At 27.0% G+C, this 12,262-nt stretch overlaps 1 protein-coding gene across 2 annotated transcripts; it reads right to left on the bottom strand.

Annotated features, from left to right (window-relative positions):
• Positions 1-1,805: 1,805 nt before the first annotated feature.
• On the bottom strand, positions 1,806-8,259 carry LOC145933678 (protein snakeskin). 2 transcript variants are annotated; one of them, XM_083033644.1, is made up of 4 exons: positions 8,172-8,259; positions 5,362-5,416; positions 2,437-2,595; positions 1,806-2,143 (listed from the first exon to the last, which is right to left on the bottom strand). In XM_083033644.1, the coding sequence occupies exons 2-4, from the start codon at positions 5,404-5,406 to the stop codon at positions 1,955-1,957; spliced, it is 393 nt and encodes a 130-aa protein (XP_082889770.1). In that variant the 5' UTR covers positions 5,407-5,416; positions 8,172-8,259; the 3' UTR covers positions 1,806-1,954. The 2 variants fall into 2 exon arrangements, with proteins under 2 accessions (XP_082889770.1, XP_082889771.1); XM_083033645.1 differs by having other exon boundaries at positions 8,176-8,251.
• Positions 8,260-12,262: the final 4,003 nt, after the last annotated feature.

Raw genomic sequence — 12,262 nt, 5'->3', positions numbered from 1 at the left:
AAACGTATAATTCCATTAGAAAATATATATATATATAGATTATATATACATATATCGCGTTTTATTTTCTTATTATCAGATAGCTTGTATTATTCTGTTGCAGACAACTTTTTTATCTCTTATGAGAGATATTGATTATGAGATATTATTTATATACTAAATGTGATATTATTTATATACATAAATTTAGGGATAAATTTAATTTCTGTGACTTTAATAGTACATTTAAATTTTCTTGATTAATATAATATAAATAATTCAAATATTCTATCTAAGTAAATTTTCTAGCAAGACAATTATATTATAATAAATTTTTGCCCGACATCGTCAAGAAAATCATTAGCATTGATAAAGAGTATGATTAGAAGAAGAAAGTTCATTCATAAACATTTTTATTTTTATGTAAAAATTCTGAATTAGCTCAATAAGAGAGAATCAGCAAGCGAATTAGCGGTCAATTAACAATTTTATATAAGTGGAAATGCTTGAATGATCATTAAATGATTTATTAAAAGAGTCTGAGATAACTAAGTGAAGAATAATGCATTCTCTAAACAATAGAATATAATAAAATATAATACTGTGTTTCTCTCAAATAAGGATGGATCTAAGAGAGAAATAATACAATACATACGGTTGATTGAATAAGATTCAAAAAGCATTAATTGACACTCGATCTATTTCTACGTTTTTTAAAAATTAAAAAAAGTCTTGCTTCCTTCTTCTTTGCTCAATTAATTACAATATAAATCGAAAATATTTTAAACTTTCTTATCAGAGTCAATCATATCCTATTGCTCATAATAATACTAATAATCCTATGCTCTACTATTAGTTATACATCGCGATATATATATTCAAAACTGTTTTTTTTTTTTTTTTCAAATGCCCTATGTTACTCCTGTATATTAAAGTTAAAATTATGTCATGTGAAATTTCCTGTGCTTTATTGTATAACGTCACGTCTGGTTTGTGCAACATGATAACAAGCGTGCGAGTCTCATTCAAATATTTTCATTTTTTGCAACGAATTTGATGGATGAGATGAAAATGTCCGAAAAATGATGCGAAAATACCATAGATATACATATATATTTATTCTTCGTAGTTTTGTTCATAATTCTTTATTATTGAAATCTTAACATAAAAACGTACAAATCGAAGTAAATATTAAATATCCACAAATACTCATGAAAAGTTAGCGAACAAATAGAGACTGTTGCGATGAATTTAATGTCGAATAACACGCAAATAGTGTGACATATAAAAACATGTCATGATATTTATTTGTCATGTTCTTGTTTTTCTTTTTATTGCTGCTGCTCTTGTCAAATCTAATAGTTGCATAACTTAAATTTACGACTGCATAATATCAATACATTATTATTAACGATTATAATATCGACTGGCCTGTTTCTATGAAAAAACTGCCACTTATTAATATTATTATTCATATATATATGTGCGTACATATATGAAATACGCATATATATAATTGTCGTCTTTGTGATTCTCGCACGTTTTGTACTATCATCGGTGTTAAGTGTATCGCAAAGTTATATTATTTAAAAATCTGACTTTTAAATAGGAAATTTTTAGTAAGGAGAAAACTGTCTAACGAATAATTTAGTTTACATTTCTAAAAGTTTTCAAACTAGAATTCTCTCAAGTTATCGAATTAGAAAACATGTTAAATCGGTAAAATAAACATCTCGCGTAAAGTGATAAAAGGCACGAATCATGGATTTAGCGAAGCTTGATAATGCCATACGATGTTTGTGTAAATATTTTCTTTGGCTATCCGGCTATAGAAAAAGAGCTTCTCTTTGACATATCGGGAAAGTTCTTGGCAGTATATCCTTTACACAAAAGATTTCCCTCGATTGCGGACTGTGATTAACACCGATAGAGGAGTCGTGCAAGCCCCCTGTTATACTTAAAGACGACTCAGGTTTCAATTCTCTCCCCGAAACGTAAGAAAAGCATCTACGAGAAAAACAACGCCCTCAATAATACTGAGAGAACCCTTAGCCAAACCGGTATCGCGGAACGATGTTTTGTGCATCATTTTTTGGAAATAGTCGATGTTGAGTGCGCCCGCGGCGACGAACAAAGCGCATCCGATGAGCGAAAAGAAGAGGTCCTAAGAAATAAAAAAATCACATTTAATAGAAATCGAAAAAACCGTACTATTATTATAACTCTGTTGGCAATGTATCTTGCCTATGAAATTAAATATCTACATATTAAATTATAAATTGTTTAAACAGGTTTTCTTAATTTTTTAAAAATTCTTTTCAATTATAAATTAATTTTTAATATCAGACTATACGCGTTTCATTTCAATTATATATTATGATTTATATCTAAAATAAAAGATAGATTTTGCAATATCTATCAATATTATATCAATAATATAGATCTGCTTTAACATACCACACGACGGTTGACCGGCGTTCCCATCACACTGCCGATGAACAAACCGACCAAGATAATCAGGTATCCGCCGAAAGTACCCATGGTTATCATCGCGGTATGTTGATCTCCCGCATTGAAAGAGTTGTAGTGCAATCCGATAAGGATGCACACCAAGAGCTGCAATTAAAAGAAGATATTTATTAAAATATAAGCAACAACTTTTTTAACTGTACGCTAAATTTTGTATCTATTATTCGATTTATAATCTCACTCATCCCTAATAAAATTATACAACTATAACAATTCTTTTTGTTCGCCAAAGTAAAGATGTGGATATCGCTCACAAAAGTAGGTCGACTCGAACAGAGTACATCGACCCTTTCGCAATCCAATTATAAATAAAATATTGCCCACTATTGCCCTAGTTGGAAAACAGCTTTTATTTCCAGGCAACAGGTCGACTCGTAAATCGAATATCGTGCGATATAACTCGTCGAATCATTAACACAATTATAAGGATATAAATAGAGAAACTATTTTTTATATTATTAAGTATGATGAGCAGAAGACGTTAACGATATATTTTAAAATCTCAGAACCAAAAAGTTATTAAAAACCTCTTAAAGTGTCTTTAATCATATAAAAACATTTTGTATATGTATATATATGTATATAAATTTATATAGACTTTTTTATTAATAAAAAAAGAATATTAATTTTTATTCTTATAATATAGAACATTTTCTTACAATTATAATAATATATAATATATAAAAAAATTAAATAAAAAATAATATAGGTATAAAATATAAAATATGATATCAATTTTTTTTCAATAATTAGCAATCAATAAAAGCTAAATAAAAAATGCAGAATTAATTTATAGCTACATGTCACACAATTATGTCATTTTCATCTCGGAGTCATCTCTGGCGTCAACATTAAAATTGTACCAGTCGCCCTTGATGCTATGAACACATGCCTGATTCTGAATGTATCTTTAAGAGTCCTGGGCTTGAGTCACCCACGTGTATGTCGATAAGCACGCGATACTATACGTCGCACTCACTACAGCCAGAGTCATCATTGAGGAGTGGCATTATATATCAGCCAGTTTATATATTAGCGATGTAAATATATACTCTAGAGCCACGTGTTAAGTAAAGAAAGCAGCACGACAAGTTTTTATTTATACGTTTTGATTAGTACTAATTCTAGGTATACATTTTAGCATCTTGTTAATTTTTTTATTCTATGTAGAATAATTTTTAGAGAGAAAGATAATAATAAAGCTTATTCTATATAAGAATACAGACACAAGAATTATTATTGTCTTTTGTATTTATACAATACAACGCGTGTAATATAATAATAACGTTTATCAATTTTTAAATATCACGCTTTTTGCTTATAAATGCAAATATATTTTTTATTTATAGCTTATCAACAAACAATGTTAAAAATTCTTCTATTTAACTAAAAAATAATTGTAGAATAATACTGTATCGTTACACCAAGAAAAATTTGTGCCCTGTCAACAAATTAATTTTAGTGAAACATTAATTTTTATTGAAATTGACGCGCTTCCACGTTTGGTTCTTACTAGCTCGTTGAAATTTAAGTAGGTTTTTATTATAAATTATATTCATAAAATTACATTTATACGAAACACTTGTCCCGGCGCAGTTGAAAAAATCGTAGGATCAATGCTGAGAGTCTGGGCTAATTTGTAAACAAAACTACATAAATATTCATCAAAAGAAACTTTCAAAAATTGTTTTATGTAATGAAAAGAAGACTAAAATTATTAATTCATTTTACACATTTACTATTTTAACATTTTACATTTCTAATAATGCAAAAATTATTATACGAATATACTGTTAATAATTTTAATGAATACAAGACAAAATATATAATATATTTCAGTACAATATATAATGAACTAAAATTTTCGCTAAAAAACGTGGCTGAGAAACGCTTGCTGCACAAAAAGCGTAGCTCTCTCGCATTATGACCCGTAGTTCCAAAGAATTCTAACGGAAATTCTCATCCAGGTCGGCTTCCGGACGATATGGAGCGGACCATAATAAGAGAAGAGAACGCTCTTGTGCGGTAATCAGCGTCGATTATGTCACTCTCCATTCTCGTCGCCTTACGAATCGCGAAAGATATGCAGCGCGGAATGCTGCACCACCCAACAATAGTCCGATACTGACGTGCATCGGTTTTCTCGATCTCAGAGAAGCGCGATCCAGATCGCGATATACGTATTTCGAAATTAGGTCAATCGATCAGAAAGAACAGCGCAGTACCGTTAAAAATAAATTTGAAAGCGCTCGTGATGGAGTTCTTAGAGGAGTATCAAACGACCTCGAGGATAATGTTTCTCTTGCGGCTCAAAATACATGTGTGCAAGAAACACTGACAGATTTATGCAGTTTGTGATATCGAATCTCCTATTTTCTCAAGAATTTTTCACATAATTTTAAATTCTGAGAATAGAGAAATTCGTTAGAATAAATTATTTTCCTATGCAGCACAGGATTTGCTAATAATTGCTTGTTGTTTCCGATTATGTTAACTAATATATTGTAATGTGACATCATACCCTATGATCTGTTGTTGAGCTTATTCATTGAAAGAGAATCTGATTATGACGTCAATAACTTTTTTTTAGATATAACGTTATAAAAGAGCAATAGATTTGTGTTTAAAGTCAATTACGTAATCATTTATTTTACACAATTTATATTGTAATATATCATCCAAATATAATATGTACATGTTAATGTTTATATTAAAAACTTGCATTTTGCATAAAGATTAAACTAATATATTATTCTTGAAATTGAAGTATGAAGTAAAATGTCAATCATTAAAGAGATACATTTAATCTTACATATATAATACTAAAATATTTAAATTTATTAATATACTTACAAGTTCGAGAAATTTTACGATCGACAACCTAGTGATAGTAGCCATTTTGTCTGATCTATAAGTAGAAAAAAAATTAATTAATTAATCTCTCATGCTATGTTTGTTTAAATATATGAAAACATATTTTTATGCACTTTTATATAAAAACTACTGATGGATATCGATGGATATGCGCTCTAAAAAAAAAAATATAACGACTATAAGTACAGAATGTATGTACATCGCATAAAAACATATTGAATCATAAAGAAGAATGAAGACATGACAATCGATATAGCTGGACTAAAGTCGCGTAAACGAGACCGGAAATGCGTAGTATTCAGTCAAAGTGAACATTATTATGCGCCTTTGTGTATGCAGAAAACACGAGCATATTACAAGATAATAATGTATTATTTGATGAGATATGTCAATTAATGCTTTAATGTTGTAATGAATTGTGCATAGAATTAATATAATGGAATAGTTTAATTATGACTACAATAATTTTAATATATGATGACTCTCTCTCTCTCTCTTTCTCTGCATTTATCATTTTTTAATAGCTACAAATTTAAATCCAATTTTCTAATTAATTCTAATTAATTACACTAGCCTTGTCAACATGTTTACATTTCTTTCATACTTATCTTTTTATATATAAAATTACTTTTATAAATCTTTCGTATTATTTCTTATGTAATAAAAATTTGATATTATTTTCACATGATAAAAATTTTAGACATGCTACAACATTGAGAATTAATAAATACATTTACAGAACACAATAAAAATTATTCCATCAGATATCAAAATATCACGTACAAAGTTTTTGAATTAAAAATAGTATCAAACCGTGATATTGAAATATAATAACAACCAACTAATTAATACTATATTTAAATATATAATTTTCGAGATACTTATAAAGTTGGGAACTTTATAAATTGTTTTCACAGAAATTATACACTCACGATAATCGTGTATCAATTCACAATTAATAAAATAATTCTTGCTTAACTGCACCAATTGTAAAATAAACTTTACGTCATTTTTCAGTATCAGTGAATAAAAAATAAACATGAGTGGACGATCGGTACGACCATGACATATCCAAGATAGATATAATGCAATGAAACTGATATAGAAGTAGCGATGTGTCCTGTACATTTATATCGTCATTGAATGAACAAGACTTCTTATTCGTTAGTGTGTGTCAAATGATGTAATGAATTTTTTAAATCGCGATTGCTTGACTCATCAAAGTGAAATTAATATAGCGCTGTTTCAGTGAATCATCTTTATGCAAAAAGTGGAAATTTCTTATCTTATTAATTTGTCACATAATAAAAAAATAATACTAATAGATATATGTATATATTTTTGAAATCAATAATTTTCATTTTCGTTCCAACTAATCTGTATAAAGCTCACAAATAATTAAACGTATCTTAATGCATATATATAAGTACTAAAATACATTTTATCAAACCATAAAGATATACATACAGAAATTATCTTCAGTAACAAGAAAACAAATGTAAAAATACATAATCATAACATAATATTATACACATGCAAAAATAATATTTAAATTCATAAATTAATAAAATTTTTCATGTCAATCTGAAGCGGCATCGTTCATGAAAATGTAGTTCGTTTGGATTGTTTATTCACCACAACACACAATTAAGTTGAAAACCTGATATGGGTAACGAGATCTCGTTATTATTCTCAATAACCCGCGATTTCAAACCAGTAACGCGACGTAAATTAAGCGTTGAGGCGTAAATCGCGGTCATATATCGCGTAAGTAAGGGAAATGCATTTCTTATATCCAAAATGAAGACACACTTTTACATTGCTTGCAACTGCCTTGACTTCGTTTTTATATAATTTCTTTAAAAATTTCTCTCTCTCTCTCTCTCTCACTCTCTTTCTCGAATTAGAGTATGTTTTTTAAAAATGTATTAAGATGAAATATATATGGATGATTAAAGAAATTCTTATAAAAAGTGATAAAATATTAAGATTTTAATATTTGTATTAATTTTGGATAATTTATGTTATTTTTATATTAATACCGTTGAAAATACCGCTTATAATTATTTTGTAGCAATTAATTGAATGATATTATATATAAATTAAAAAGGAAAATTATATGAAAGATGCTCCAAAATTTATAAACAGTAAATTTAATATTTTAATATTAATTTATAAATATTTTGCCTTATTCTATAATTATAATATCGGTTAAAAATATTGTGCTGCGTACGAATATGTGCACGATTAAAATCTTAATAAATTCATTTACTTATTTTATTCAATAAATTATCATTTAAAAAAAAAACAAAAAATATAGCTCTCGTATGACATCAGCAACATAAAACTCGACAAAAGATATTATTCAAGCAAAATATTATTTCTCTTTCTGTAGTCCATATGTCTCTCACTCTCTCTCTCTCTTTCTGTTCCTCACAAAACGTATTCAAAAATAATTTTAGCATTTAGCTTTACAATTGGCTATATTTTTTCGCAAAATATGCCATCGTTTTTAAACATTACAACGGAGCAATGTTAGTATTGTTATTCTAATATCTTTATTCCGACCGGTCAAGGTTAGTCGACCCACAAACCGGCACACAAAAGGATAACACGAACAAAGGAACGAGACGCGTCGGAAGCGTCTCTTAATTCTCTTCGGATATATTAGCGTTTCCGTAAACTTTCCAATTTATAAAGAGCGTGAAAGAGAAAATAATTTTGAAGTGTTCACTCATTTATGCGTCAAACGGTCGGGCGTGTTCGGCGTCGTAATACAGCGTACTTACATACGTGTTCGCGTTTTCGATTCACAGACGGTCGTGGCTGCTCACGAGACGAAGGTTCAGCGACGACTGATGCTGAAGTCCGACTAAGTACGCATTATGGAGGCGCGTCGGGGCTAGCCTCAATTTTTACCATTGACAGAAACGCGCCGACTTTCGTGGTGTTTACGCATAGGGTGACCATATGGACGCTATGGTTCAGTGACGCTCATTTTGATCGTGGATTTCTTTTAGCTTAACAACCATAACAAATGTTACTATAAAAAATATTTTATTATGGCTTTTAACGTGAAACGAAATTAAAATAGCAAGTTAACGTAGTTACATGATAACAGAATTGCGTAAATATAAATATAAAAAACGCAAATACTGAATACATTGTACAACTAAATCTATTCATAAACCCTTTTTGTAAATATTGTACAATTTAATTAACTTTCATTAATATCTATAGGAAAAGTCTTAAGATCACATGGTCCTAAAAATAAATTTAAAAAAAAATAAGTAGTCTTTTTTATAAAAATTTTTAATTTAAAAAGAATTGAATAAAACAAATATTTTGTAAATTATAATATTTTCGTAAAAATGATCTCTTTTTGTATTATTTTTTCGAAGCTTTGCATGCTGACAGACGCTCTATTAAATATAAAAATTAAAACATTTTTAATATATTGAATAAATATTAAAGACATTCTTATTATTTTATATAACTGAAAGTATGTTGGTATAATATATTTTTCTAAAGTTCTCATTTTAATAATTACAATATTTTTTTATGTTTATTTTTCTTATTTGTATCACATTAAGAATTATGAAAGTTAATGTTTTAGAAATATTTTTTTCTCTTAATTATTTCCGCTATCTCTATCTATCTTTCAATTAAAATAATATTATATTTGTGCAGATAATATAACATTATTAATTAACTTATCTGACTATAAGCTATTTATTTATTATTTTTTCTTATCACAAAGAGTCCATTTAATAATTGTTCTCTTTGCTTTTTTTTAACAATGATGTAATTATGAAATATCATTTGTGTAAGATAAAGAAAATATCCAGAAATTGGATTCAAAGATTATGTCAAATCTACACTTCAAGCGTGACATCATGTTGTCTGTTACGATGACCTCATGTATTGTAGTGATTCAAACAGCATAAAACGTGATGCTGGCGCTTCAAGTTTTACAATGATATATGAATAACTTCCGGAATATATTATAGAAAGAAAACCCAGCACACTTGAGAAGTATTCTAACTTTTAAGTAATTAATATCAAGAGTTTTTTTAAATCTATTATCTCTCGATTTATATTATTCTTCCTCAAATTAAAAGCTCATAAAACACATATAATATATAAATAAATAAAGATTTTTATGCCGGAATCCTTTGGCAGGAAAACATTTCAAACATTTTCGACACAAAAGAAAATTGAAGCTTATTTTATGTAATTTTGCGTAAAATTTTTTTTTTCAAACTATAATAATTTTTTTTTTTAACGTGTTTTTGTATAATTAATTTTTTAATCATTTATTTATTTTTTAAACTTCTATTTGTAATGCATGCAAATTTAAATACTGTTTTAGAACATTTTTTAAAAATATTATAAGAATATTTTAGAAATTATAAATGTCAAATTATAAATATCTATAAAAAAAACTTGTTCTTAAATAAACAAAATTGTTTTAATGTTATCCAAGTGCGCTTATATTTTTGATTATTTTTAATTTTAATACTTGATAGTATTTTATTAAATACAAATCAACTTTATTATCTAAAGAATCTACCATTAATATTTAAGCCAGAATTTTTATATACATTATATATATATATATATATATATATATATATATATATGAATTGATTTTAATATATATTTAATATAAATAAATTATGTCTTTAATATACGTGTATTACACATGTGCGAAGAATGCAACGTTATCGAGCAACATCAAAATACCTTATATATAAATACTTGTGCCTATTAGATTTTCTTCACCCCGTTCACAACTGTCTGATTCCGACTTGCTTGCTCATGTTATGTTTTTTATCATCTTTATTTCCATCGTTGCACTTATTCGTATCTTCCGTATTAATGTGTCTGTGTACCACCAGTAAATTACCCGCGATCGTTCACGTTTGCTTCCATTAGCCTTTTTTGCCAGTTACTTGCGATATAATACAACACGCGTATTTTTTTCACTAGATTATCACGAAATTAACATGTCGTGAATTTCGCTTAATGCATAAAAATATTTTGAATCTCTTTTTTATAGTATTTTTATATGGCTTACCAATATTTCTATTAAAAATAAAATAAAATTATATGTTATAAATATTATGAATACTAAATACTATCTTGCATATATACATATATATATACATATGCATAATATATTGTAATATGTATAATATTTTAGTATTAATATCAAATAAATTAAATTAAAACATTATTAAGTTATGTTGATCTATAGTATTATATGTATAATTTTTTTATAGAATTTTATTATAAAATTCTCCTTGCAAATAATAAAATAAATAATAGCGTAAAAAAACAAATTTATAATTATCATATAAACGCAAATATGCACATATTGTTGATATAATTATTAATAATATAATTAATTGAACTGACAATATAGAACATCGAATTTCTCGGAAAAACTGCATCACATTAAAGATTTGAACGAATGTATATTCTTTGATATAAATCTTTATTCTTCGATATAAATCTTTCATATGAATCTTTGGTATTTTTAATATTCTTTGGTTAATATTATAAATCATTTCCGGGAAAAATTATTATAAAGATTGCATATGGCAACATCATAAAATTGCCATATAAATTACAAAAAATTGTTATATTTAAATGTGTAAATCTTTAATTTTAAATTATTTTAAACGTTTGTGTTTTAATAGTATATAAAGTAAATATTATAATAAATACAAAAAATATTAAAAATACAAAAGTATTAAAAATACAAAAATATTAAAAATACCAATTATATGAACAAAAATTGCAGATTGGAAAAAAGACATTTATTTTATAAACAGTTTGATATTATAAATTGACTGTTTTATTCGCAGAGCATCTTTCTTAGCTGGCTAACACTTACCAGTTTCTCAAGATGGCGTAATAAATGTTGAGTTTGAAGTTTCAAAGAAACAATGATGAGAGTAGTACATGCCAGCACAATCGCTATATTTTTTTAAAATTAATTATTGGAAATTCTTCCCAGGTGTCACATGACGTGAACAACTTGGAACTCATGTCTTGGTTTACTTTTCATTTTTATTTTAATATAATTGCACCAATCGATAAAACAACAATAAAGGATTGGTTCTGTATCCATCTCCTAAAAGAATCAAATTGATATATAATCAAGTATTTCCAAATTATTATTATAGAAGAATTTTTAGAAGAAATATGTAAAAAAGAAAAAAATTTTATCTTCTTCAAATAATTTCTTTTTATATGTTAATACATTTTTTAAATGTATATATTTTAAATGTATACATATATCTTCATGATAAAAAATCTTTAAGGAAACATTCTGTTGATTATTCGATAACCTTAGAACTGACGACCAATGCTATTCTATAAAAATAGAGTTCAAGATAGAATTCTTATCGTACATCTGAATAGAGAAAATGCTCCTTTTTCTTATTTAACACAGTAAAACATGACCTCCTTCAAGATCCAAAACGTCGATAGAATTGTATAGTAGACAGAATGAATTCTTACGATAAAACTATCAGTGATCGGAGTGGAGACAGACAAATCTCTCAAGGAGGGAATTGGTGCCAGTTCTACAACCTGCTGTCTGGAACTATGTTTATCGATCTTTTCTCCTTTTATGGAATTTTCACTTATGTCACTATCCATATTAGAATCGGAACTTTGCGTACTATCGCTTTGTGTACTTGTATCTAGCTCTTCTCGAATCTAAAATTGCAAATATTTACTTTATACATGTGTGTATATGTATATGTGTATATATGATTTTAAATAAGTTATTTAAATCGTAATTTTTCTCGTAATCAAAATAAAATTATATATAGTGATTGCTGCTAGTTCATTTATTTGAAGATAC

This window comes from Prenolepis imparis, unplaced genomic scaffold (genome assembly GCF_030444845.1).
Source record: "Prenolepis imparis isolate NDT839.2.m4 unplaced genomic scaffold, iyPreImpa1.0 SCAF_3, whole genome shotgun sequence".
NCBI lineage: Eukaryota > Metazoa > Arthropoda > Insecta > Hymenoptera > Formicidae > Prenolepis > Prenolepis imparis.
This window is presented reverse-complemented; position numbering and strand designations above follow the sequence as displayed.

Bases quoted from the DNA above. Each gene is read 5' to 3' on its own strand.
- LOC145933678 (XM_083033644.1), bottom strand. From the start codon at position 5,406: ATGGCTACTATCACTAGGTTGTCGATCGTAAAATTTCTCGAACTT. The intron at 2,596-5,361 runs GTAAGTATATTA...TTTTAATTGCAG, and splicing joins TCGTAAAATTTCTCGAACTT to CTCTTGGTGTGCATCCTTAT. The intron at 2,144-2,436 runs GTATGTTAAAGC...TTTATTTCTTAG, and splicing joins CGCCGGTCAACCGTCGTGTG to GACCTCTTCTTTTCGCTCAT.